Genomic DNA, 27,976 nt, shown 5'->3' on the forward strand with positions numbered 1-27,976 from the left:
ATACCATCGGTTCCATCGATCGACCATTGAACGATGGAAAATTCGGAGAATTTTTAACGGACGTGTTTTCATTCGTTCGAAAGTGGTTCGATCTTTGGATGTTCGAACGACGGTTGAAAAGTTTTGGATATTCTAAATGCCTAGATTTATAGACAATGAAAATTCTACTATGAAGTTTCCCTACTATGAACTCTCTATGGAGCATCTTTGAGAAAGTTTGATCTTTTAATCCTTGAGGATAGATCTGCGTTTAGAATACTAAATAAGCTTTTGTTCTGCAAGAAGTATATGCCAATTCGAAAGTCTGAGCTTGGAACGATGGAAAATTCGCTGAATGTTTAAGAGATCTTTACTTGAAACGATATACGTACATACATACATACATATATATATATATATATATATATATTTTTTTATTCGTTTAGAAGCAATTCAATCGTTCGAGCTTCTAATTAATCGTAAAAGGATTGTAAGGTTTTAGATCTATGTTTACATAACTCTACTCGTTGCTATAGCTACAGCTATAAGACCTCAATCGTTTGACGTTCCAATGATTAATTATTAAAGGATTTGCGAATTTTTTATATAGAATGCTATATAAAGTCGTATTCTTCTAGAAATTGTTCTATCCTTCGATCGTTCGTATAATGAAAAACTTTAAGAATTTCGATTGAATCTATGCTTGAAATGCGATGTAAAGATTCAATTCTTGTAAAAATATTATAACTCGCTGACTTGGTTTTTACACGATGGGAAATTTAGGATCCGGTTCTCTCAAAGTATTATATTCCGATCGTTCGATATTTGAATGATTTAAACGACGATTGGAAAATATTGAGGCTTTTGAACGAGTCTAAACTTATAATGCCTCATAATGTTTTATTCTCGTACAGTAACGATTGGTTGATAATACGGCAAAGAGGGTAATAATGAAAGATCGGTATTAAAAGACAGTGTGAATAAAGTGATTTATAGACTTGAAATATTCTTTGATGAGCGCTGACTATTAAAAAGAAATCAGTTAATGGCACGGTGGATGTTAACCCTGTGATTAAGTTACACTTTTTTGAATTGATGATGCGAGTCAGCTGTCCGCCTATATTTATCGCTTACGTTATGAAAACAAAGAGTCATTAGCGAGTGAAGAAAATTACTCTGCGTTTTATAAAACGCGTCCCATATGTTTCATCCCACGTCCGTAAAATGTAATAACAAAGATGAGATAAATTAATAAATTTTTCCTCTCAAAAAAAAATATCGTATAAATATTATAGAAATATTCGTGAAACTAATTGTTCGCAGTAAACCGTCATTGTTTGTAAACAAGATGACAAAAATGAACCCGCGTTAATGACATCGTGGAGAAATTTGAGCACAGATCACAAGGTTGGCTCTTAGCCAAAATGTGAATAGAAAGAGCGAACAGAGGAAATGCGAATGATCGTCATCCCGATTTACGCGTTGAAATTTTGACGCGCAAAATGCTCTTACGACACAGAAATCTTCTTGCAATCAGATTAGAATTCAACAATGAATCTTTCAATGTAAGATATTTCGGCAACAAATGCGATAAAATAGAAACGTTCAGAACAAAATAGGCAAATATCATTTGAGAATTTATTAACCCATAATGACGATATATCCGATGATCGTATATAACCAATAACGAGATTAAATAACAACAATTGATAACAAAATGATGTAATTGCTAGTAGAAAAATTGAACAATAATATTCTCTCTGAGGAAAATACTAAAAAAGATATAAATAAATACATATAAATTTACGTGGATATTTGCATTTCATTTGCAACACCAATCAGGCCAGTCGATAATATCATTCGTAACATGATATAAAACAATCTCCTTTAAGAAGCGTAATACGATCAGAAAAATGTAAATTTCGATAACTAAAAGTGAATTATCCATTTAACCATACATAGCGTGAGGAGACCCAGTCGTTTGCATTTAGTAAAAGAACAGAAAGAAAAGAGATAAAAGAAAAGGGGAAAGAACATGTACACACGAATATTCGAAAACGGTTTACCCATATCGAAGTGAAGAAAATAATCTTTACGGTCTCACCTTTCCCTCGAGCTTATTGTTGCGCCGCTCCATACGCACTCGTACGCGACAACCAGACAATAAAAACAAGAAGATGGTGCACGGGAAAGCAACGCAGCTGCGAAACGTACACACGAAGATGAAGAAGAAGAAACGCCCTCGTTTCGCCTTCTGCCTTGCAATCGCAGAGGTCTGGCAATTATTTTTGGCGCCGAGCTCGCCATAGTCGATCATCGAAAGCAATTGGTCAAGAAATGGAGCGTGATGACCACCATGAATCCACCGGTCGAATCTCGTCGATACATCGATACTCCGGTTCATCGATATTTGACCGAAGTAAAGGTTGAACTTCCTCTAACGCTGCCTTTTTGTAACAGGCGAATGAACGACCAGAGAACGAGAGTGATTTATGTGTTTCGATAGCATTAGGAAAGAACGAATCGAGCTGCTATGGAGATACACAGGAATGTCGAAGGAGAAAAATAAGAATTTGTTTTTAGCATCGTTGGAAGGAAAATATTTGAGATATCGAGCTTTGCCGTGTGAAAATTAGAACAAGATAAATATATCGCTGGCAAGGGATCAGTTCTGCCTATCTGGCCTGGTCGGTGATCCGGTGTTTAAACCGTGCGAAATTCATAAGTACACCTTTCGAGTTACTGATGCCGATATAATCGCGATAGAGATGATTTTTTTGATTAAAATATCAGAATATTGTGGCAGCCTGTGAAACGCTTGAGACGTTGGAAATACCCATTCTTCTAATTCGCGAAACAAGTGATCGTTCATTTTCTCTATTTTTTCTTAAAAAGTTAAGTCCTCGGAGAGGAATAGGAAGGTTTTAACAACTTTATTTTTGAACGAATAGATTAAACGACAAATGACGATGTTGAAAATAATGTATTATTTTGTCACTTGACGTTATCATTATTTATTTATTGATTATAAGTAAATCTATTGTTAAATTTTATTGACGGTGAAAAAATGGTAAAAGTTGTAAGATTCCATAAATTCTTTAGTAAAATCTGTAACTAATAATCTAGTAAAATGGTTTTGATAATTTATCCAATTTTCCTCCATTGTTCTGTAAAGGATATATACTATTTGTCACTTAGAAGAATTAAATTAACCTTCATTTGACTACTTTGATTTCAATACTTCTCTTCATATTTTTGACATCTTTTGTACTTTTATAAGCGCAATTCTTTTCTAACCATAATTACATTACTTATCCAGGATGTTTGCTATAAATTGAGATCAAGTAGAAGTAACGGTTACAAAAATTTGCAACCTATAGACTGCGGAGCATGAATTCTCAGTCGAGTACGTATGTACGCACTCGAATGATCCTCAACCCATAAATCGTTCACGAAAAAACCAGAAACAAAAAAAACAAAGTACAAGGAGAAACTTCGTTGAAAAAGTTCTCGCAGGATTCCAATTTATTTTTATACAAGAATACATCACGTACCCCACATTCCCAATATTTTTAGAGGTACATGTACATTTATTTATTATATTTTCAACGCTGCAATACGATATAACTCGGATACGTTTGCATTATCGACGATCCGAAAGGACGATCGCGAACTAATTTCATATTCCAGGATTTTTATAACGTTACCAAACGATCTTCGGGAACGAGTAACCATTTTTTTGAAAATTACTTGATTCGGACGTCAAGTAGAGGGAAAATAAATAGTCGGAAAAATATTACGAGACAAGAGTATTGCAAGAAATATGGAAAAATATTATGAAGAGTCAAGTATATCTGGATTAATGTCTACAATCTTATCTAGAAAAATGTTGCTTCGTTATGAAAATATAACGAGTGATAGAAGTCGGAACAAGCTGCCGAGTTTGACGATTGACCTCTGACGTTCTGGCGCCAATCAACAGCGACAAGGCGACAACACTAATCCGAGGAGAATGATTGACGTGTATGGTCGAATGAGAAACACGCGATGCTACGCATTACAAAGAAAAAGAAATAATAATAACAAGACGAGGAAAAGAAGAAAACCAATTATGGCAACGATAAACGAATTAGATAACTCGTAATACGATTCCATGGATTGCGTTGCAACTTTCGTTGCATTTGCGAGTTGGTTCGAAGAGATCGTGTACTAAAAATTAACGATGTTATTAACTAGATTATACTACGTAATAACGGCGAGAAAACAGCAATGAGATATTAATATATATGCGAGCAATAAATAACATGATCTGACGCTTATAGTCTTTCGTTTGATCGATTCGTGTCATAGCAATTTATATAATTAATAATTATATTTCTGACTTTAAACGATATTGCACACGTATTTGAAACGTATGCGTGGAAATTATTTACAAGAACAAGTTTAATGAAATAATAATTTCTAATATTTTTCAAGGATATAGATTAATACGGGAAAGTAGAAATGTTATATTATTCAGTCATTTCGTTTTAAACTTTAAACAAGGAATACAACGTTTTCATATTTTTCAAATATATTTACCACCATTCATAGTGCTGGTCAGGCACAAGATTATGTAACAACGCCATTTGAATTTACATAATTTATACATATAGTACCTGGATTTAAAAAAAAAAAAAAAAATGATGCTAAACCTTCTCCTATGTCGGTGCACGTGTATTTAATGTTACTTTATAACAAAGTAGTTTGATATTTACGTAACGTGGTTCATTCTATCATATTTATATAATTAATAAATCTGGTTTTGGCCAGATCTGGTGAGCGCCGTACCACACACGATTATTATCAGCACGATCGACAGAATAATTTTCGATCAACACTATGAATTATCTTGCATTACGTGTCTATCAACGTAGACTTAATTTCATAGTTCTTGGTTTCTGCTTTTTCTTTCTCAGCGAGTGAACCTACAATGAACGGCTAAAAATAAACAATTTTCTTTCACTAAAAATAATACTCTTGGAATCCAGTCAAGAGATACAAACACTAAATATACAAAGATGCGGGAATTATAACTAACAACTATAAATTACATATATTTTGGCAACAGCCATAAAGTACGTCACGCTTTAAAAGCTAAATTGACTTAATGAGTTTATGACGTGGCACGAGACTAGCTAGCTAGTGATTACAACCAAAGAAAACTCTCCTATTATTATTCTTAGAGAAGAGAAGGTTACAATTATTCGCCTCTCTTCCTTTCCTCCTATTTGACGATCAGAAAATATAACGAAAAAATATATCTGATACCTGAAAAATCACAATCTGAAGTGTCCCCAAAAGCGAACACCTTCTATCCAAAAAGATCAAAAGGCGTAAGAATGAAAAGGCACGGCCAATAAATGAAGCGTCGATCGGTCAGGACCACCTAGTGAAGCAGTCGCGCTAAAATCCTTGCAAATCGCGTGTCGTTCCGAAATAATTACGCAGCCGGACGGTCGTGTCGGATGTGCTACACGACTAGGAAGAAGGCACTCGCTCTATTATTATGCGTAGAAAAGGGAACAAGAAGGCACGTTACGCCTGCGGCATGCAAAGTCTTCTATCTCTCTCGTAGTTCAGGTTACCACCTCACCCCGCCGACAACTTCGATCCTATCTGAATCGTAAACTTTCTTTATCTGGACCATAAATACAGAAAGAAGTTCGCCGAGTGGCCCGCGGCCGCGTCCAACGCCAGGGCGTTCCCCGTGCCCGAGCGACGTGGTTCAACGTCAAAGAGTCTGGAGGCCAACAGCCTCCGAGCCTCTTCTTACATAACGATTATCTATCACGCACGCCTAGACTTCCGATAGACGACGACCCACCGCTGTGTGGAACACACGCGCGCTACATAGCCGGCTGCGAGCGTCGTGCATGCAGAGAAAAAACATGTGTATTCCCGATACGTCGATTTTTCCTTCACCCGCGATGGTGACTCGCCGCGATCGAGAGATGATTACGCGCGATTCAGTCGCGAATGCACGACACGAGTGCGTGGAATGCGAAGGGCGCCTGCCTCTTGCCGAGTTTTAGGTCGTTTGTAGCTCCTTTTGCATCTGCCACGGTTGTTTCCGAGCCACTTACGACGATTCTTATCGCACCATGTCCCGTCCTTTTCGATTGTTTTATGTTACGTTATAGGTCTGAGGAAAGCTAGGAACACTGCGCGTGATAGGTGTACCGATAGTTTCTTGATAGTATGGTGGGAGTTCAATTTTGTTGGTATTGAGAGCGTTTCGAGGGAATGAGACTTGGAAGAAGTATCGTGAGTTGAATGTACGACTCGGAGTGGAAGGATGAAGTTTGTTCGTGTGGTACGAGATGTATAACAGGATAATGTAACCATATAATAAGATATTAAGAACGTTTTGGGGAAAATGAGAATTGAGAGAGATGTGTAGATACTGTGATTTGAATATTGTTTGTATAATAAGATAATTTGGTAATATATTAAAATATTGAATTGTATATTCGTATAGAAGAAAGGGAATTAATGATGCTTCTTTTTGTGAAACGTTATGTGTATTTTAGTTATTTTATTTGCATTTATGTTATGATATAATGATATATGATATAATAATATGAGAAAATAGGATTTGTAGGAAGTCTTACTATGACGAAGGTAAATTATAATGCGTATTTTATGAGTAAACTGAAAACAAGTTAACAATTAGTAGTATCAATACTACGACTGATCATTAAGAATGAATAAATTCTAGAAATTCTAGAAAACAGACATTTTAATTTTGTTTTCTAAACGAATTTATAATTCTTAAAAAAGAATTAATTAACCTACGAGAACAATTATGCACGGTTCTATGAAAATGAAGTGTCGTTATTGGAACTGAATTTCGTTATAAGATCCTGATTATTTATATTCATAAATTTATGGTTTTAAAATTAATTCAGAGTATCATAAAGTAACCGAGGTCGAGCGTTCTTGGCAATAATTGAGCAATTCGAAAGATGAACGGAACCGGCGGGATCCTGAATTTGCGTTAAGATACGGTGTAAATTATAGTGATGAAGAAGCAATGCCTTCGCACGGCGATTTGAATATTCGAATGCCAAATTTTTTCCCCGTATTTTTGCTCGTGTGATGTTCAATAACGGTACGATCAATTACACGCAATAACTTCCCGATACATGATACTAGGGATTCTGTTTTTAAAATTTAATATTCCACCGGCGTTGCTTGCTATTCTATACCAAATATAGCCGGCAATAATTGTGTTTCTGTGTACGAGTACGATAATGACTCCAATTCAACCGAAGAATCCAGTAACGACTGCTACCTGGTGCATTAGCGTACCAGTAGCCAATGAAGTGTTCCGAGATTTGTTTGAACTTGAATTCGAGAACAAGAGAAATTCGCTCGTTTCTTCTGCGATTTCAGATCTACTATAAAGATCGAAAGAATAGAGCATAGCTTGTAAAGAATTTCAAGCTTCTAGATTTAATTTTCTATGGAATTTAGGAAACGAGTTTAAAAGCTAGAGAAAATAATCGATAGAAAGTATTTAAAAGAAAGAGAAAGAGAAGAGAAAATTTCTATATTAGAAAATTTCTATATTTCTATATTCTAGATTATAGTAAAAGGATATTACGATAAAAAAGAAAAATGTTTGCAATGTATAAAAAGCATAGAATCGTATGAAAATAGTATCTTTCTCGATTTAAAATAAAATTTTAATATTTGTCTTAAAAAAATATAGGTGGTCAAATAACATTGATATATTCTGCGATTCATTCTTGCTCAAAGCATTGTATATTAAATCCTTGAATTCTCCGTTACAATATAGCAATGCAAATTGAAACAAGTTACGTTCACGTCCTACATAGTATCTAATAAAATCGCAATTGGTATGACAATGTCGCTTCTTTGTACAAAAAAGAAGAAATAGCTACAACGGTATGCTCTAGTACCTTTGAACTTTAAAGTACGCTCGCACCGTTCGAAACACTGCGATGTTCGAAGACGCCTCTTCTCATTGTGTGATATAACAACTACAATACCGAACTGAGTCGTACAAGCAAGGAAGATGCAAATCTATTTTAGTTGCCGATGATAGTCACTTTCAGCTTTAAAACACATCTGTGCCGTTTGAAACGCTTTACGTTTGCGTCAATCATGAAATCAAAAGGCTTCCAGTATGATTTTATAGCAAAGCATTAATGCCAAAATTAAATTACACGTTCGGTTAAAATACATGTGAAAAGTGAAAAGACTTTAAATTTGTTTTATCTCGTTGAAGCTACTTTCGAACTTTACGTTTGCACTAAAAGAGAAATTTATACTCACTACATATTTCATTTTCATGGGAAGCAGGTTTTCTGGCGATATTTGCAGCTTCAATTTCGAATTAATGATATCTCTGATGAATGATCTTCTGTTATACATGAGATGTTCTGCGATAACGTGTTCTTGAAACGGCGCCACTAACATAATAAAATATTTTTCCGGACCACAACTTCCTTTAAAAAATGTTATTCTCTAACACTAAGTGTTCTTATTTCTTATGACTAAACGACACTTACGTGAGTTACTTCTCCAGAGAATCAACCTACTTGATGAAAGTGGATCTATTCTTCAACGAGAATTATCACTAACTGTCGCTGTTATAAAGAGTTATTTCTTCAAAGACAGCTTCTTTCTGCTTGAGCTATTATTAGAAACTGGCGTTAATATCAGATATCATTTCCCTAAAATCTAACTTCTTTCCAAATTATTTTTCGTTGAATTATCGTCGCAAATCAACACCAACATCAACAATTGTCCTTCCAAAGACCAAACTCTTTATGCAAACGATATTTCTTCTGAAATCATTATCGCATACCGACACTGCCAAGAGAAATCAATAGATTCAATTTTTATAAACACAAATCTCTTTCTTAAACCATATTTTTCACTGGATCACTACGAGCAGTCCACATTCATATTAAAAATCACGTTTCTAAAAGCAAATTTCTCTTCTAAACAATATTCCTTCTCAAAATTATTACCACAAATCTACATTGATATAAAACAAACACTCGCTCTTAATTCCTTACCACTGATCAATCCTAATATCAAATGCCATTTCTCTAAAACCAAACTCTTTTCTGAACGACATTTTTCACCGCAGTGCGTTTAAATCATCATCACGAAGCATCGCTGTTATAGAACCTTATTTTCCTAGGAAGCAGCCCTTTGCTACGATAGATATTCCTCAACAACGTGTTCTTAAATCACTATCACGAACCGACACTGGTCGGAGCCGTGCGCTGTCACGATTGATGAATATTCGACGGTCAAAGGCGGCATCTTCGGTGATCGATTCGGAAGCGATTTTCAACGATCCGTTACAGGAACACGCGTTGGTAATCGTCGGTTTCCTGTGAACAGCCCAGCCAACCGTTCATTTAAACATGCGTAGGATTCGTTGCACGCGTGTACGTGCCCACGCGATCCGAGAACATTGCACCTGGGAGGAAGGAGACGATGAGATGTAAAAACGAGACGTTGGACACATTCCTCGTAGTGGAATTTATCGACAGCTCCGCGTGATTAGCAAATAATTAAGACTGGTAGACTACGAACGATGTTGTAATTCGATATCTCTTCGTCGTTTTCTATTCCCAGAGTGTCGAAGGGAAAACTTCGATTCGATCGAACGGATTCGTATAAAATTTCGTTGATCTCTTGAGACGCTTGTGCAGTAGATACGCTCGTGGCTATGCACGCAAGGTGGTTAGAAAGCAACGTTCCATTTGCAGATTGCGTGGGTCTACGTTTATTTTTAGAGTTGAAATATTTACAATTCTATTTTCGACTCTGGATTGTTGAATAATATCGCGGGTTTTGTCTTTGTTGCTTTGACGGAAATTTCTAAATTTATCTTTCAACTTTATTAAATTAATGCTTAGGAGAATCGAACTCTATTAAATGAATATTTGACATTCTATCGTGAATTCTATATTGCTATCGGTTTTTAGAAATAGAAATTTCTAAATATATACGTTACTATTTCTATTTCAGATTTGAAGTTTCTTAATGGAATGTTGAAAATTCTATTAACTTCTATTAAATCTAATTAATTTCTATTAAATCTTATTCTATTAAATTCTATTCGATTCTATTAAATCTTAATTCTATTAAATCAAAGATCACATTAACTCTGTATCTATCAAATGGAAAACCAAAGATATATTTGATCATCTCAATAATATCAACAAATAATGGATACAATCTAAATTCTTCTTTCAATGTTTAGTTTATAAAATATATTTTATAAAGTATCTTATCATTTATAAAATACATTATAAGATACATTTAATAAGAAATATTCTACTTTTTTCACGTTAAATTCATTTTGTAAAACGTGCACTCATAATCTGCTAGCATATCGATTGCAATAAGAAAAGGTTTAAGAACGGCAAATAGATTAAGAACGAAATGAGTAGCTTCTTCCATGTTCCTCAAGAAAACTGCATAACATGGTAGTAACGCAGAATGATTCTCATTAAACTTATTAAAACAAAACATTCTATTGATCCCGGTTTATCGTTTGACACGTGTGTTACGCTATTAATCAGTTTTACATCACTACAAACGAATTGACCATTTACTGATAGGAACGCGATCATTCTACTAAATAATAATAGTTTCAATTTTTACTAGGAGCGTAGGACAAGGTCGTAAAATATGATTATCAATAACTAACATACTTGAACTGTTACTTTGATGTCGATCGAGGTTGCAGCACAGTCATTCCGGTACTTTTCTCCATCCATTTTTTTCTACTGACGAAATCCATAGAAATCATTTACTAAATAATAAGAAATAGTATATAAAATGTGAGAAGTGTAAAAAAGTCACGAAACTTTGCTACATTAATAAGAATTTGTAAACTACTGTGTTAATATGGTACAATTAAGGTACCGTGTTAATAGAAATCGTAAAAAATTGTTATCGAAAATTCTAATCTTGAAATACCAATGATCGTATTTTAGAGGATTATGGATACTTTAAGAGAGTAGAATTAAGATTCATGGTGCAGGTTTTTAGTAAAATTAATGTAATGGAAAGAATATAATTCGTGTATTTTTTAAGATGAATGTCGAATCATTTTTCAAAAAACATCGGTTGGTGTTGTAAGTAAAGATAGTAAGACATATATAGACAATATTGGAAGAAGCAAGTAAAGTAAAGCTTCTGTTATTTGAACAGTGTATTAGTCGAGTGTTCTGTACTATTCAAATATTCTAGTGTTAAGCATATTTCCTTCATTGCATGAATATGAAGTTGACATTATCGTGTCTATTGACATATAGACACGTCTGTTAACATCTTATGTTAAAAAACAGCATAGAGAAGATGTATGATTCGAATTGCTGAAGCAATATATATATATTCTACATGAAAATCTAGAAAACAGAAGTGTGATTCCCTGTAACTTAATACATTGAAAAATGAATACGATCTACAATGAAAGAAAATATGAGACTTATAACTAATTGAAACGATATTATATTTATATTATATCCTACTTTTCGTTATTGTTGATAACATTATTCTTTACACAATATAAAATAGTGCAAGATAAAATGAATATTCTGTTGTCCAAAAATCGTTCTATTCAAATAAACATGTCTTTAATCATCACACTTGATTCACATTTGATCTATTTAATATACCTAATGCTAAAATTAATCTGTTATCTGATACAAATATATTATAGAAATCCTTTCAACAAGATAGATATCACTTCGTATGTTTCGTGTGGTATTAACGTGGAGACTTCCTGTTGTTAATCTCTGACATTAATACATTACATTGTCAACCTTTGAGATATCTTAAGAAAAACTATGATGGAACGTAGTATAACGATAAATAAAGTTTACACGGAATGTTTCAACTGCAATGTCTTGATAATTGCGGAAAGAGATATATTTACACGGGGTCGTTATATTTACCTCCATTTCGCTTCCTATTCCAAAGATTAAAAGATCTTAAATCTGAAGTTGTGCGTTAATCTAATAGAAAAATTTTCATAAATCTTTCCTCTTCCTATATAGCACAAGAACCAAGCCATTTGTGGCGCTGAATAAAAAAAAAATAATACAAATACGCCTAAAAAAAAAATGAATAAAATATAATAAAACGATATATAATATTTATAAGATATAATTCTTTTTTAGAAGATAAGATACAATTCTAATTTATAAGATAAGATTCTGTTACGGATTTTCCAAATTCGATATTTTAATACTGTTGTTACAATATTTATATTGTATTTTAAAACATATTCCTTATATTTTAGTATTAGTATTCAAACATTTATAATTATAGAAATCTCTCTATTAGAAATAAATACCTCGCCGCTTGTTCTATTTTTCTAAAAATTTACTTATAAAAAGAAAGAGAGAAAATTACGGTGAATTTTGGAAATAAAATCTCTTGTTAGTGTACTCATTCAAGAAGATACGATTCGAGATATTAATTTCCTTTACAACATAGACAACGAGAGGATAGACAAGAAGAAAGATTCATTATATTCGTTCTTGTTAATTCACAGTCAATTAAACCAATCATAAAACTCTCAACATATGTAGAGTCTTGTGTAAAATCTTAAACCATCTGTATTACTGGGCTTATAACGCTGACTAATATATACTCCTTAAGAATTGCTGTTATAAGAGAAGCGATATTTGCTAATTTAAGATATTTGCTTCACGGTATTGGTCGTTAATGGTTTCTGCCCTCTGCAAATAAATATTACCGTCGAGATAGTAAAAGGAAATTCTTGTAAATTATTTATTATCTTCAATTAATCAATATTCTTTTAGGATTATTTGAACAAGCAAATAATTCTCCTTTATAAGCAGAGACATTATTTCATTGCTCCAATATCAACTGAAACGATTGTTTGTTTTACTTGGTATTTTAGATTCGATTAAATGTTTTCTAAAATAGTCTCTCGAATAGTTTCTCATTCTATTGTAGTATATCAACATTGCTTGCATCAGGAATACAGATTTCCTCATAGTGAATACGCCTATCAGGTCAAACACGTAATGCGGAGGTAATTTAAAACCATTCTGAGAGCAAATATTATTACGTTATAAAACGCAACTGTATTATTTACGACTGAAATATATATTGAATATGACATTCGGAAATCAAATAATTGCTCATCTTATTTGAGATAGTTATCTAAAATAGAAGACTCTTTGAAAACAATTAATTTAGCTTTAACACAAAACAAAATTGTTTTCCCTATGTATTATTATTATTACTATCCTCCGGTGTACTCACGTTCGCACACTAACAAATTACAAATATACGCAGTACACGAGTATACGACAGCAATACAAGTATACGACAGCAATAGAAAATTCCAGCGACTGCTGATAATTATATCGGAATCTGCATGATTCTTTTTAGTCTGTTAAAAAAATGTAATTAATTGTACTTGACAATTAAGAACATTTAATAAAGGGGATAAAAAAAAGTATGTTATTATTTGCATGTTAAGGAGGATGATTCGACTATCCAAATAGTATTACAGTTTTTTTTTTTTTTTTGCATATTGCATGGACTATTGTTGTATTATTAGACTTATACTATATATATTACATTCCAAAAAAACAATTGAAATGTACGAATGATGAAATAAATACTTATTTACTTACTGATATTATTATTATTTGTAAAATAATAACAGATAATTGTTATCAATAATATACTAATAAATAACAAAGCAACAGATAATTTGCTTCTGCAAGTTGATATTTTTTACCCTCGCTTCAAATATTCTGATACGTAAACTACTAAAACCATACAAGCCAATACCATTAACATAAGTATATGTATTCCAACCTCTTGCTTTGAAATCAATCAGAAACTAGGAAGAAATGGATCGTGGATTACCTGTATCGAATCAATTCGTATCTATTTAGACACACGTGCGTTGACGGGACGCGATTCAACGTCACGCAAGTACAGTCGTCGTCCAGAGAACGAATTCTATTGTCCCCCTATTGTAAAAGCGGCCTATTATTTTTGTCCGATTATACACCGACACAGTCTAAATCGTGACTACTTGACCCACGAGTTAGGGCAGCGCAATTCATCGTGACAGATTTATCGCCTTCACTGCTACAAGAAGGCCGGCCAATCAACGCCGAGATCCTGGCTCTAATTGATTAGCAACAAATTACGTGTGGGGCGACGATATATATTTACGCGTGGGCTACTCGGCGGAGAAAATATTTACTATTCTTACTTCACCGTTCTACGCTTCCTTGCAAACTTACAAGCTTCTTTCGCGTTTTCTCTTTCATCACGATGACATGTTTCCAGTAGAATACTCCTTTACGTGGTAAGACAAATAAACGGGATCGTTGCGTGTAAAGGAGATTTAAATTCTGTGGTTCAAACGAAAGAAATTCCTAGCTGAATTAGTAATTTTAGGAATTAATATTTTAAATTACGATCTTTCTGTAGAATTAAATTATTTGATTTCTTATACAACTATATATTATTAGGAATATATCACACGTTTAAGAAATTTTTATTCAAACCTTAGGTTTAAGTTACATTAAATTTAAATGATATATTTGAATAAAAAAATATGGAATATCAGTGAAACGTGATTCGATTTTAAATAAATCGTAGCAATTTTTAACAGACACCGATTTATGTTTCGTGAAACTTTCAAAAGTGTAATTATTCGATTTCGTATGTGTAAAATCGATCAGGTTTACATTGAAATGAATGGTTGCTTTTCGGATATAATTTTTCACGAACACAGCAATTTGTTAGAATAAAAATAAAATTAATTAGCAGGAAGAAGAACATCATGAAATATGGTTTGAGAGTAGAGATTTTATTGAACGCAAGTTTGCATAGGGCATTCTTGAAAACGGCGGAGGTGGAGGAGATTTATGAGGGACGCCTCAAGGGATTGTTACGAGGATTTTAAAGTAAACGTATTGTTTAAATTTTGCAACCGTTGACAGTCACGACTAGCAAAGATATAATGCGCAGCGTGTCTAGAAAATATTTTAGAAAGTTGCATGCTAACATTATTTTTACGGTTCAATGGGAATAGATGAGGCAACAGAGAATTCATGAGACATAAATCAATTACATCTTCAATGAAAGGTTGGAATACTTCGCTACAAATAGATTGTGCCTTATAGATTCCATTAAACTGATACGGTTGGAAATGTATATAAATATATTAAAAGGAAATCGATGGATTTTTCCCTTTTTGCGACATATCCTTATTCTGTGTGATGAAAATTATCAAATTGTAAGTAAAAACTATTACGAACTTTAGTTTTCACGCATTACTAAAAATATGATTTCCTGATCTCCAGACTTCCAATTGTATTTAAAGATGTAAAAATTTAAAAGTTAGAAAATTTAGAAATAGATCTGATTAGTTAATCTAACTGAAATATTTCCGTAGAATTTTTTGATAGCGTATCTAGATTTTTTACTATGATTTCGTTAGAAATTTTTAATTAAGATCAATTTTTATATAAGTTGATGGACCTTATATTCACCTCTCACGATACAAGATATCAACTTTCGACAGATTATTATCTCAATAATAACTAGAATCATTATTGAACCCAAATAATTTATATTTTTATAACATGATAAATGAAGTTCATAAAGTAATGTAATACTTATGATCTTATCGATATTTATATAACACTTAATAGTCCACCAACCCTCTTATCACTCTTAACAATCTTGAAGGATTAAGGAACTGATAAAACACAGAAGAAATTGCGAAGTGATAACGAGAAATGCTAATAAAAATGGCATAAATGGAACGTGCTTAATAAAAGTAGGATTCATATGAATTATTCAATGATTCACTGTTCCACTCCACAGTTGTTAATTTTCTTCCCAAGATTTATTAAATATTTAGTAATTATAAGATATATCCAACTATAAATTGCCTATAAAAGATATGAAGAAAAATTAAAATAAATTTTCACCAATGCATTTCTATTCTTCAGCTACAGTTATCACTTTCGCAATTCCAAAACGCCATAATTTAAGTATAATTGTAGGCTATAGCTGTAGATAGTCCGTAAAAAAAGCTCACAATAAGCTTTCAATGATCGATTATTATTTTTCTACCGTGGTTATGAATTTTATTTCGAAAATTTCCTATTACAATCGTAAGATACATTCAGCTATAGATTATCCATAAACAAATCTTAACAAAGATCGCAAACTTTCACATATCACGTTATACGATTTAGCATTTAATTCGTTCAGTAACCGAACCTCGTATCGAAGTATCAATTTCCCCTTCCTCGTGAATCGTAGACGCGTAAAGAAAAAAATTCACGGTGAAAATATCGGTATTGTTCGTTCAATCGTGCTGTCCATGCAGTTATTTAATCGGCCGTTGATCGAAAACTAATTGCACGACACACCGATAAACTGCAACTTAGGTTATCGCACCACGACCACGCCATTATTTTTTCACCTCGAGAAACATTCCATCGACGATGCATCACCGATCCGACCGAGTCAACAACCTTTCTTTTATCTCCTTATGTTCCGATTGTTCGCCATTAGTTGTTCGCCAGTTATCTGCCTAAACCAAGTACAGCGAATCGCTCATTTTTCTTTTTTCGCTTCTGCTAGTCTTAATTCACGTCTGTTCGCTTTAAACGCGTATTTCGTGATCTGGTAGAAGTCATTTCACCAGATTGTTTTACGTCTATCACGACGAAATTATTACTTGGACGAAAATTATTTTTTATTTCGACCGAGTTTCGGTCGGTCGCGTGATATTTTTAAAATCGAAAATCTACGAGTTCGTGTTTGTTCGTGGTTCAAACTTACACCTCTTGTAAAAATTATTTCATCAAATCGATTTGCTGTAAAAAGCACTCTCATACGCAATTTTCTATTTCGATATCGTAGAAAATAAAAGATCTGGATTTTAACTAGCGATCGATTCTTGCATTATATTTTTAGAATTTGTGACCTACGATCATCAGATGGTGGCTGAAGTTGCACGTTCTAAGCATTCAATGTTATTATATAGAAATGTTGATGAATCGTTTGAAATTGTTTTAAACGTTTCGTTGAAATCCATAAAAGAATAAATCAACGAGTACAAATGGATATCTATTTATTGTTCTTAAAAAATTTCGATCTTCAATTGCTTGTCAAAATATCCTCATTTACGATCATATTATCTGATAATCAATTTAGAACGCGATTGCATAGAGAAATCTCCTTCGATCGCACAAGACTTTCGTTTGATGTATATTCAATATTCAAGCACCGATGCGTATGAAATTGAAGAAAAGCGCAAATTGTAGATGGATATCCTACTTGAAAAGGCAATAATTTCTATTTGGCGTTATATCAGATAAGAGTTGTCATGACTTAAGTCCTACGTTTCTACGTACGACGTAAAACGTCTATCACTTTAAAGATATTACAGCTTATAGCATATCTCTAAGATTATTGAATGATTCAGGATTTTGTACACTTTCACAAAAATTCTATTGCTTTATCGTTTGATGATCAAAACAAACAGAAAAATGTTATCGAAATGCGTAATATTTAACACTGTCGCATTTTGTCGGTCATTTGGGGCTATTTTCACTTAGACGTTTAATAGTGTCTTTGTTGTTAGAAGATTTGTTAGTATTGGCGGAAGAATTGTTTCTACTGTGCATTATTTTGTATTTTAATTTTATGTTAACATTTTTTGGAAAGTGTTATGTTACATGTTTTTTTGGCTCTCTGAAACGAGAAAGAAATTGAAATATCAAAAATCCGCAGGGGACCGCAGCAACATTAAATTTCTCCAAATAATGTACGATCACAAAGTTTCCACTTTTCCACCAATTTTCTGCGTTTCCGAAAGCTGTTAAATGCGATATTAAATGTTAAAGGCGTAGTTGATAAAATTTAGGCATCTTACACGGGGAATTAAGGAACTGGAAAATTCAGAGAAATAGAAAAAAACGTATGAATGTTACGTGCAAGTAATTCATCTGTAACGTAAACTTGCATTTTCTTGATGTCTTTCTTCTTTGATGTCACAGGGATGAAGTCGTTCCTCAGAGAAAATGAAGAATTTTCTGTCTTGTAAGATATTTCGAGAATCGTAAAACGTATCGAAAAAAAGTAGCAAAGAAAGTTGCGTCTTATTTGAAAATAACTATCGAAAGATCGATTGATGCTTTTCAAATTATCGCTACGATTAATTCTAGAAATTAAACTATTATAACTCGTAACTTTATACGAATATTCTATTCTACTCATAAACTTCTGTAAAAGTACTCCTTTCACATAGACATATAATTAATTTCTATATTACATTGAGAAAATGATTAATATCGAATATAACATGCTATTGAACATAATATCTAACATATTATTATTGCAAAACAGACATGCTACTAAGGGGAAAAAAGGGAAGGAATGACCAACATTAATGTAATAAATATATTTATTCGCTTTTCCATCAGATGCAACTTAAGATAATTAAATACAAAATAAGGTATATAACATGCTATTGAACATAGTATCTAACATATTATTATTGCAAAACAGACATGCTACTAAGGGGAAAAAAGGAAAGGAATGACCAACATTAATGTAATAAATATATTTATTCGCTTTTCCATCAGATGCAACTTAAGATAATTAAATACAAAATAAGGTATATAACATGCTATTGAACATAGTATCTAACATATTATTATTCCAAATCAGAAATGCTACTAAGAAAAAAAAGGAAAGAAATGATCAACACTAATGTAATAAATATATTTATTCGCTTTTTCATCAGATGCAACTTAAGATAATTGAATACAAGATAAGGTATCTGATAGAGTAATATTTTTACCGAATGCTTTACCTGGAATGAGATGAGTCACGGGGTTGCATTTCTTATTTGATTGAGGTGAGAAGGAAATGGCGAAGAAAAAAGTTGAATGATGTAGCGACATTCATCTTCCCATGACTTTGCTATAATGTATCTACAACGTGGTTCGTTTTTCCAACGTTTCTTATACAGGAACGTTACAACAACATGCTCAAAGATTAAATGTTTAATGAGACGTCTATCTCGTTTAATGATTATGGGATACACAAATTTTTACAAATTGTGTCTTTTATTTTGCATTTTCATCAAGATGAGATTAATCACTGATATTAAGAGGTTTTTTTATAAGTTTGAAATAATTAAAATGCCATAGAACCTATACTATTCTTTATTTTTCTCCATACGATTTAAAATATTCAGTCGTTATCATGCAGCAGTCTGTGTAATATAACTTTTCTTAAAAAATAAAGCTGCATCTCCATTGAAGCAACGTACAACTGCAAACGATTAAACCACCGCTAATCATACCAGTTTCTACGCCCTTAAACGACATCGTCGAATATTTGTATCGGTTCGTGGTATTTAACGATATTAAAGTTTAGGATAATTATAAAATTCGTATCTTTCATTGGCAAAAATCGATCAGTTTCTCGTTGGATATATCTAAATCAATAGAGCTCCATGCGTATGATAATTCCGTACATAAAGGTTTATTGAACTGTCGGTACATTGCTATTTATTACAGGAAGACAAACTTTGTGTTTTTCTCTGTGATCAAACTAAACATACGGCTCGTTTCAATTACGTGACTTATACTGCGTATGCCACACTGCAAGGAATATGATGAGTCAATTCACCAACAAGAAACCATTTCTTCGGCAATTTATTACGTGTTGAAAAAGTGATGCTTATGAATATTTCATTTTCCTGTACAAGAAGCCTACTTTGGAATTTATCGACAATAAATAACTGACACATTCTGCTCTTACTAAACTCGTTTTTATTCTTCATTTTTTTCTTCATTTCTTTCTTTTTTTTTTTACCGTGAAAACAAGATCGAAGGAAAGAAGATAACAGTTTACCGACGCATTTGAATATTCATCGACACATGTTGAAAATATAATGCGAGGGCTCGATGGTGGCAAAAGTCGATTCGTTGCCAAGAATAAATAAAGTTGCGATTTATATTTAGCCAAGATGGAAATTGTGACGCTGTTTGCGTTTCGAAAGATCGTTTTATATTCAAGGAACGGATGGAGATCGTAAAAATCAATTAGGTAAGACGCGACAGAACACCAATAAAGACCTGGTTGGGTGGTAGCGTCGAGTTACGTTCGATATTTCATGATATAAAATACGATAGCAACTTCCTCCTTCGCGTTTCTTTTTCTAACGAAGTTTATGCTTCACTATCTTAACGCTACTTAATCGGATCTTTTGTTTAATTACATCAATATTATTAAGTTGTAGGAGATGAAGTTCTCTTCTATTTCAAAAGTTAAATATAAACTTCGGTCTTCTTCTTCTTTCACACATGTAAGAGTTGTATTGTAAACTATCTTTCATTTATATAAATCTAAAATTCGATGCTTTTTTAAGGCATTCTTTTATGTATCAAATAATCTCTTTTGTACGCATTAAATAATCTAAATTTTTATTTCATCGTCACGATCTAATGAAGAATCGTAGGAGGTTCAACATTTAAATACCTTCAATGATAAGAAACCTTAACAAACACATATTACGAAAATTTTTACAACACGGCAATTTAATATATAAAATTATCAAATAATCTGACGGACTACATGTCTGTGCTAACGGACGTCTCTACTCGAGAATTATTTCAGGCCTTGTTCTACCGTGAACAATTATTATTCTTAAATGTACAAAATAAAGTTAATCTTGACGCTCGATATCGCATATTTCTTAGAAAGATAATTTACAAAATTACAGGAATAATTTACGTTATTTTTTTAATAATTTACAAAAAAAAAAGAATACATCCTTCTGTGAACTTTAGTTTCTAAAGAGATCGAGATAACAGAAGAATTTTATGAAATTCTATTCAACGCGTTAAGGATATCGCGTTAAGGATAGCCGAAACACAAAAAATAGGAAGAAAATTCAAGCGTAATTGAGCTGACGTTTAATTTGCAGAACTCTTTCATCGGATAAAATTTCATAGGATAAAAGCGAGATGACATTTTATCGGCCATAATATATCTCTGGATCTCCTTTGGCAATGAATGCGAAACGGATACGTATATACACCGGCACGTGCATTCTAAAATGCGCTCCACTACCGCGCCGGTACAAACTTGATTCAACATAGAGCGAGCGTGCAAGGTATTTGTATGCAACCATTGAGAAACCCTGAATTTTTTTAATAGTACAGACTAGCCTTATTTGTAGGTTACGTCTACGTGGTAACAAATGCTCGTTTAAAACACATAGCAATCGATCTTGCTTCCTGAAGCAGAATGTGATATTTCCCTATTTTAAGTTCTGGTAGGTTCAATGAAATCCGTTACGAATGCATAGATTATCTCAGTGGATGATCGCCCAGAGCTGTAATTATCCCGATGAATAGAAAAACAAATAGTTGGCAATAACTTTTATAGATTGAAATGCTTTCGTCGATAGATACAACGTATTCGATCAACTCCGCACGTGTATACCGATATCAAAGGAGATAAGGAATCCAAACTATTTCTATAAATAGAAAGACAAATGCGAAAGCAACGTTTCTGCAAAATTTAGATGTTGATTTAGACGTTGTTAGGAAACTTGAAATAAGAGAATACGGAAGTGCAAATGCTATCACTCTAGCACAGTGACACGAATAAGCATGGAATACCTTTCGAATACTAGAGAAGATAACAAGTCTTGGATTACTTTCACAGATACGGTGATAGATTTTTGCAAATGCAGATATAACCGTAAATCGACGAACTCTGAACAGATAAAACGGACAGAAGTGCGACGTGGATGCTGCATCACACCAGCGAATACCAAGAATACCGTTTCTAAGACAGCAAACAGTCGGCAATTATTTTTACAAATGTGAATGCAAACAGCCAATAATCTCTTTCACAAACGTGACTATTCTGTGCCAATGAATTCGAGGATACCGCGAGTTCTCTATTAACGTTTCGTATTATACGCGAATAAACGTCAAATGTATCGTTAAATCAGACAGATAAAGGAACAACTAATTTTAGAATATTTTCAGAATTATAGGAACAATACTGTTTAAATTCAACGTGTACATAATTCTGTTGAAGAAAACGGACACATTCTGTCGCCATGTTCTATTACCATAGTACTAAATGCCAAGCGCGCCATTTCCAAGACAGCAAACAGTTCGCGATTATTTTTAATAAAACGAAGACGGACAATCACAGCCAACGACTATTTTTGCTATATGTAACGATACACGTTAACACGAGTTAAACACAAATTTTCTCCAACTTACCAAGTTTTTCAAACTTAGCCAAAGGGTCAATAGATAAGTCGTAGACCATACATAGTATAAATACGAGTATGCCATTTCCAAGAAAGCGAACTTTCAACGATTATTTCGCTATTAAAATATAAACGTAAAAAGAAAATAAATTATTTCAAAGTACTGCTCGCTTTATAAATTCCTCCAACTTACCGATCTTTTCCAAACTTAAGCAAAAGGTTCGATCAAAAAATCGTAGACCATACACGATGTAAGCGTAAGCGTGCCATTCCCGAGAAGACAAATATTCCACGATTATTTCAGCAAATGTAAAGACAAATAGTCTTTCGATGATTATTTTTACGGATCCGAGTGGTACAAGTCGACGAATGTCAAACAGGGACGAGAGGCGGAAGCGCAACGGGTTCCATCGGCGTTGCACGCCGCCACGCCAATGAATGCCGGGCGTGCTGTTTCTAAGACAGCAGAGAAAGTCGGTGACAAGTTCTGCCACTGGTTATTTTTAAACCTTCGCACGGGATAAGATGGTTGCAACACCGAGCACCGATCGACGAATTAATCAAGCCTAACCTAAGCTCGTCGTTCATTTCGTTGACTCGTTCAAACCTCCATTAAGGTGAGATGATATCGTGCAAACATCAAACCTGAACGTTTAAATGTAGCTACATTGTCATTCAGGAGTATCCAGACACTTGCTACATTTTGATGCAAAATATATTTTAATTATGAAATAGCGTATATTGCAGAAATTGACGATTTCACGTCTAATCTTTTCCGGATATACTTCCGTTATTCGTTTAAATGGCTATGTTATTCAAATAAAATGTTGTTAATATATTCCCTCTGTTGTTTCTTAATTCTTCTATTTTCGTTTGTTCCAATTTATTCAAAGAAAGAATATTATTCGAACGGCTAAGAATGATATTTTAGGCATTCTTTTATAAGTATTCTTCAGAGATTCTCCTATTCGTCAAGTTCTTCGATGATCGTCGAAGAAATGTTGTAATGATGCTGTTCTTTATAATCGTCGTATTTGTAATATATATAACAGAATACTGCATTGCGGTTAAATTTTGTAATTGTCACACTAGAAGTATTTTTATTCCTTTACTTTTGAATTATAAAATAATTTAATTTTAAACTAAAGAATTTAAATAGTAAATATATTATTTCTACGTTTTCTGCAATAAGTACTTTAGCATTATAATCTGCTGATTCTATAAAAAGATAGTGACTGCTTTTTCTAATTACCATTACAATTTGTCATTAATTTTTATACTTTGATACAACGTTTGTTATTCCTATATTTTAATGCAATATCTCAATGTTTATTGTTATCTCAGATAGACCAAAGTGCCCGGATATTTATAAACGATGGCTTATGCTTCTCCATTGTATCGACATAAATCTATATCGTCTGACATGTATAAGAAATTCTGCCTTTACCTTTCAATAAACGTTCAACGTTTGCCTCGCGCTAATCCCTTGTTGTTCGACTGACGTTTTCTTTCTTATCTGCTTGATGTTAACCATTCGCGATATCAAAGTTCACCCCATGGAATCTGCGACCGAGTAAGTAGAACTATGATTCAAACTTGTTAACAGGTAACTTGTTGGGCGAATTTACGACTTGGCAGACGTCTATCTGTATGAACCTGATCGATAAGTGCTAGACGTAAAAGGGAAGAGAAAGTTCAGACGATTTGAATGTGTCAAGCTACAACAATGCCCACGATAAATGGAGAATATTGTTCGAGTATTAGCGTGCCTTTATGGCCGAGTTATTGAGACGTTAGAAGGAAGTACTTTATAAAATTGGACTGTTTAATTCGAGGAGCGAGAGTGAGGTGTTAAATCCGTTAAGTAGTCTTGATCTTGATCTTTCTACGATTGTAACAGTGCCAATTATTCGTTTTACAGACAACCAACGATATTCTCCAAGGTTCGAAATTTCGGTGATAGGAAGGGAAGCTAAATTTTCGATCAAACTGAGATCCAAGATGCAACCAAATTCTCGAACGTTTAATGTTTGAAAAAATCGCGCTGATTTTCTCTATAGCTATGACAATCGTATATTCTTTATCGTAAAGGATGGTTACTTTATTCCGCCGAATTTATTTTAAATATACACTTAGGATTTATTCCAACGCGATGATTTACGCTATACTAGAAGCTTAGGTGCAGTCAAGTAATACATTGTATCGTAAAATGAAGAGAAATATAAAAAATATCAAGAACCTTTATGTCCACGAGAATTTGCGTTAAAAACTTGCTTCTCCGAACAAGCTTTCCGAGCAGTCGAATAAACTGTAATTACGTTGCTGGTTTCTACAATTAATCGTCACAGAAGTCACCTAAACACGAGTACACAGAATTATAAATAATCATCCCATCGCTTCTCCGTTAACTACCACTTTATAACTATGTACCTATATCCAGATCATTGAAACATTTACATATGCCATATCCTACAATTTCGCTGTGCCGCGTCTGTCATTCATGAGAAGCTGCAGCTGAGTTAATAAAACGCAATCGAGCTCATCCCCTTCATTTGCATCTCATTCGAGGCAACCTGTTTCGCGCTGCAAATTGTAAAACTGACGAAAAAATGCCGAGGAAATATCGCCAACGAACACCGAACCCGTCCGCTAATAATTGCCAGAGGAACTGAAAAGGAGGCAGGAGAAGAAAATTCTACCGTGGCACGCATTCTTACGCGTATTACCGTTTCAATAATAAACAGGTATCGGTTTCCGAGCGTTCGTAGACGATTACACGAGTTGCTAGTCGTCTCACGCGAGATCCTCTATAACGAGGATTAATATCCTTCTCTATTTAGCCGGAGACTTACGAGTTGCAGATGTAATCGTCCTGGACTGGTGGAGAAAGAACGGCGATGAGAAAATTTATTCGTGCGGACGATTAAATAAATCTTTCGTGCCACCAACAAATCTTAACGGAGTAATCGCGGCAGATATCGTTAGATTAATGGCAAATGATCCTGCGACCCGTGACACTGGATCCAGCGAGACGACTGCCGAGAAAAAACGATAGAGTAGGAATATACAGAAGTCTCGAATCGTTTTGCCTGCGATTTAGACGAATAGCTTACCGATATGTGCGTCTGTTTCGTCGGTTTTTCGTTGATTGAAATTTTATTAGGAAGATAGAGAGATTTCGAGCGATGGGAAAAATTACGAATGATTGAGATTTGATATTTTGAAGAGACTTTGAAGAGACTTTCAGTGGATGTTTGGAAAATTGATCTATGACTATGGAGAAAATTCCTTCAATTTCTTCATACAGTGCTCTGAACTGTTATCGTATTATGCTTCGATGTTACAATTTTGAGCAATTTAGTTAGTAAATATTCATTTAAGAGAAAACGAACATTCGTAACATTAATTCGTTGCATTTAATCGACAATAACCGTATGTTATCCAGGAAATAAGACTTATCAGTGTACCGAGAGCGTCTAGGAATTCTATTAACAATAATTAATTTAACAGAAAAGATCTCTCTATAAGTTTGGTTAAGCAATGAATTCTGAGAAGTCTAATCATCGATCAACTTTATCACTGGAAAGAAAAAACGTATATATAAGAGCTGTGTAAAAATCCTCTCTTCAGGAATCGATTTGCATAAAGAAATTACTCGACGACATATCGAAATACACTGACAAGCCGCACACGAATAACGAGATAGTAAAAGTCATACACAAGAAAGGACGATATGGATCTGTATGCACTACAATTCAGCAAAGAAGCAAGCGCGCTGTAATGCTTATCGCTTATTCGAAACAACTAATTTACATACATACTTGATACGTGCACGAGTTACTGCGAAATACGAAGATCAGCCACAATTTACGCGCGAACGAAAATTTATTATCAAAACCAGTTCATCGTGCTACAAAATTACTCGTACGCTCTAAATTAAAGTCCAGATCGAATTTGCATAGCGAGACGTCGTAACGTATAAACCACGTAGAAAAATGGTATATCCGTCTGTCGAACAGCAAACGATACTATTTGCTAAGATATGCGCACTCAATTTGCTACATGGATTTCAATTACTCACTTGTTCCGAACGGTTCGCTCGCTTAGTGACAGGTATTTAATACGAGAAATTCAACGCACGATGAACTAGCTTCATCTTTCACTGCGTTCTCGCGTTTATAGATTTTGTTGCTAAAATTAACTTAGCAATAACGCATGTAATTATCATATTAAATCGTAATTTAAAAGGAAGCTTGTTAATGTCTTCGAACGTGAAGGATATTCATCTATAACAAGCTTCTGCGAAAAAATAGAACGCTGTATTCAGGCAAATATGTTTCTAACTGGATATTAAATCGAGAAATTAATAAGAGGGACTAGCGAAACTAGGCAATAGAAAAGACGTCGTTATTCGACAAAAATATCCAATAAATGGATAGCTTTAAATGAGATGTACCATAAACAAAGAAAAAATAATATACAGATCGTTTAATTAATAATATTCTAATTCATTTCAATACATTTCGAGCGACTTTATTACCAAATACTTAAAGAACTTTTGTAAAAGACGAAAATCTCCAGCATCCATATTCAGTTCTACGTATATGTATATCCCAATGATTTTCTTTGTTTCATCTTTTTCGCAAATAACGTTGGATACCATCGATAACTGGTAGCAATCTCAAGCGGAGTATTGATTAAGTGCAACAAGAGGAAAGCAACGCCTCAAGCGTTCGAAAGCAAATGACTGAAGAGAGCGTTGAAGAAAAGGCAATTAAAAAAATACCCAGGATTATATTATAGGTGCCGTTTCTTTAGAATTTTGTCAAACCTTATCGTGAGTCGAGTCAATTATCGTGGCCTTAAAGCCAATACGCGGCCGTGTAATTGCAAGTCTGGCTAGATGAAGTCCACTCGGAGGTGAGCAACCGGTCGCGGAAGGGGTTAATAATAAGAGTCAACCAGCATCTGCGTCTTATTACGAACGGGGAGACTGATGGAAGCGAAAGGAACGCGAGACGTGCCAGCATCAGGGTTGCAACGAGTCATTAATGCTTTCGGACAAAACACCTCTACGAACGTTGCAATTACTCGTGCGCGATTTATTATGTTCGGATACGCTGGAATAACGAAGCGTGCACGACGTTCGGACAGCCCACGTTTTGAGAACTTAATGATTTGCGATACGGGTTGCATTCATGGTACTTAATTTAATAATCGTTGATTAACACACAACGAAGGTCGGGTTAAAAATTGCAACGAATAAAAAGAGTTGTATCGTGGAGAAAAAATATTTAGATATAATTTAAATCTGCTCTTCTCCTCGTTTTTTTTTTTTTATGGCGCTTCTTTTTTCGGATTTTTGGGAAGCAGAGGAAGTACTTTATTTATAAAAATCATGGAATACTCGCAAGGTAGTAAAATTTACTGAATACCAAAATCAAGTATTTAAAAGGTATTTATATGTTTGAATAATGTGTAAGGAGAACAATGACGTTGAAAAAATTGTCGAACTCGATAGATAGCAGAAAGGTGTACGACGCGATGCTTTCTTTTTTAAGTTAGACGCAATTGTTTAATTATTACGGTTTTAGGTAATATTTAATTATAGATCGAGATTTACAA

General features: G+C 33.7%; 1 protein-coding gene across 11 annotated transcripts in view; it reads right to left on the reverse strand.

The window, feature by feature from the left end:
• The window catches only part of LOC126915150 (glycogen-binding subunit 76A), a 156,633-nt gene that overhangs the window by 76,464 nt on the left and 52,193 nt on the right, over positions 1-27,976 (reverse strand). The window contains exons 1-2 of one of the 11 annotated variants that reach the window (XM_050719613.1): positions 22,545-23,412; positions 22,362-22,469 (exon numbers count right to left, since the gene is read on the reverse strand). The exons of 5 other annotated variants lie outside the window; for them this stretch is intronic. In XM_050719613.1, the coding sequence (XP_050575570.1) occupies positions 22,362-22,436 (75 nt within the window). In that variant the 5' untranslated portion in view covers positions 22,437-22,469; positions 22,545-23,412. Of the gene's footprint in view, positions 1-2,083; positions 2,921-10,727; positions 10,803-13,932; positions 14,537-22,361; positions 22,470-22,544; positions 23,413-27,976 lie in introns of those variants that run through there. 5 more of the 11 variants (XM_050719614.1, XM_050719615.1, XM_050719622.1 and 2 more) reach the window with 5 other exon arrangements.

Source organism: Bombus affinis, chromosome 1, assembly GCF_024516045.1.
Source record: "Bombus affinis isolate iyBomAffi1 chromosome 1, iyBomAffi1.2, whole genome shotgun sequence".
NCBI classification, from domain to species: Eukaryota; Metazoa; Arthropoda; class Insecta; order Hymenoptera; family Apidae; genus Bombus; species Bombus affinis.